Genomic DNA, 1,519 nt, shown 5'->3' on the forward strand with positions numbered 1-1,519 from the left:
GTATATCGAATGTATTATTCTGCATACATCATAAGTGCATAAACACAAACAAAAGGTATGTGCACTTGTGCATTAAGAACAAGTCGAAGGATTAAGATTCCACCCCCATGAAAAATATTCCAAACTTCAGTTCCCAACCCAGACCTAATCCAAACCTAACCCATATGATAATTAACGTCTAATACTAATATTAATGTAATACTAATGAACGCCCATTTGTTTTTCAGGAGTTCGTATTGGAACCGAGCGGACGAACCTCCAACTCTGTAAATACCGTGTAATATGCCTAGAAAATGTGACCTGCTTGCTCTCGTTATTCTACGTAATCCGCAAGGACCCGTACCCGCGAAGCTACTGGATCGTTCTTCAGGAACTGGATCGTTACATTTCTACTGGTGAACGAGCATAATATCGCGCATACCCTCGCTTATGTGGGTTTAAGGCCGGTTGCCTTAAGGAGATAGGCGTAGTCACAGAATAACACTATTCTGCGAAGCGACTGTGGCAAGATTCAGGGAGAGAGAGAGAGAGAGAGAGGAGGAGGAGGAGGAGGAGGAGGAGGAGGAGAGTGCTTAGAGAATGAGTTAACAGAAACGTATTGCGTTTAGAATTCCATGCGCGTGGATGCGTCTATTCCGTAAGAGTTGACTGTGATAGTACTGCATCGACATTGTAGCGTTTTCCAGTAATTCCCAGGGTGGGGGAGGCACCGATTGCAACAGGAAAATATGCGCGTATGATAGAGAAGAAGAACGAATGACAGAGAATACGTGTGCGAGAGAGAGAATGATTTTTTTTCGTAGCTGATGTAGGAGGTTTAATTAGTAGTTCCACAAGCTTTATACATACTGGAAGGTGTCGAGTAAAGGAAGCATCTCTGCACGAGGAGAGCGCGTTGATTGGTTCGTCATGATTCTAAACGTACATACGTCGCGGGAATTATATATATAAATAGTTGGCTGATGCATGTATCCATATTATTGTAAAATTTACGTGCACCGTGTACACGCGTGGCTGTATACGTGTATAATGTATCGAAATCGCGCGAGAAGATACAACGTTGAAGATATAAATATCTAAAAAGTATATACATATATATATATATATGTATACATATATGTATATATATATATATATAAATATATATATATATAAATAAATGTATATGTACATGACGTAAACCTAAACTGGCGCGTCCGTGTCGCTCTCCACGTTTCATTTCCGTACTCTTTAAGGTGTATTTTTGATTTCGACTCAGGGCGCTGAAGCAGTTACGTATCCTTTGTTAAAGTATTAAATACTGTACGATTTAGGCGATATCATCGACACGCGCATACACATACACTAGACACATTCACACACGATTACGCACGAGACAGTATATACGTATTGTCTTGTGTTTACACATACATCTATAAATATATACATATGTATGTGTATATATATATATAAATATATACATATGTATGTGTATATATATATATATAAATATATACATATGTATGTGTATATATATATA

The 1,519-nt window shown here is 38.2% G+C and overlaps 1 protein-coding gene across 24 annotated transcripts in view; it reads left to right on the top strand.

Moving 5' to 3' along the window:
* Positions 1-1,469, top strand: part of LOC128896683 (phosphatidylinositol-binding clathrin assembly protein LAP) — a 36,141-nt gene extending 34,672 nt beyond the window's left edge. For all 24 annotated transcript variants that reach the window (XM_054160062.1, XM_054160073.1, XM_054160069.1 and 21 more), the window contains one exon: positions 228-1,469. Coding sequence is in view for 2 of the 24 variants with exons in the window: in XM_054160073.1 (XP_054016048.1) it covers positions 228-281 (54 nt within the window). In the remaining 22 variants the exon portion in view is untranslated. The remainder of the gene's footprint in view (positions 1-227) is intronic.
* Positions 1,470-1,519: the final 50 nt, after the last annotated feature.

This window comes from Hylaeus anthracinus, unplaced genomic scaffold, assembly GCF_026225885.1.
Source record: "Hylaeus anthracinus isolate JK02 unplaced genomic scaffold, UHH_iyHylAnth1.0_haploid 11978, whole genome shotgun sequence".
Classification (NCBI taxonomy): domain Eukaryota; kingdom Metazoa; phylum Arthropoda; class Insecta; order Hymenoptera; family Colletidae; genus Hylaeus; species Hylaeus anthracinus.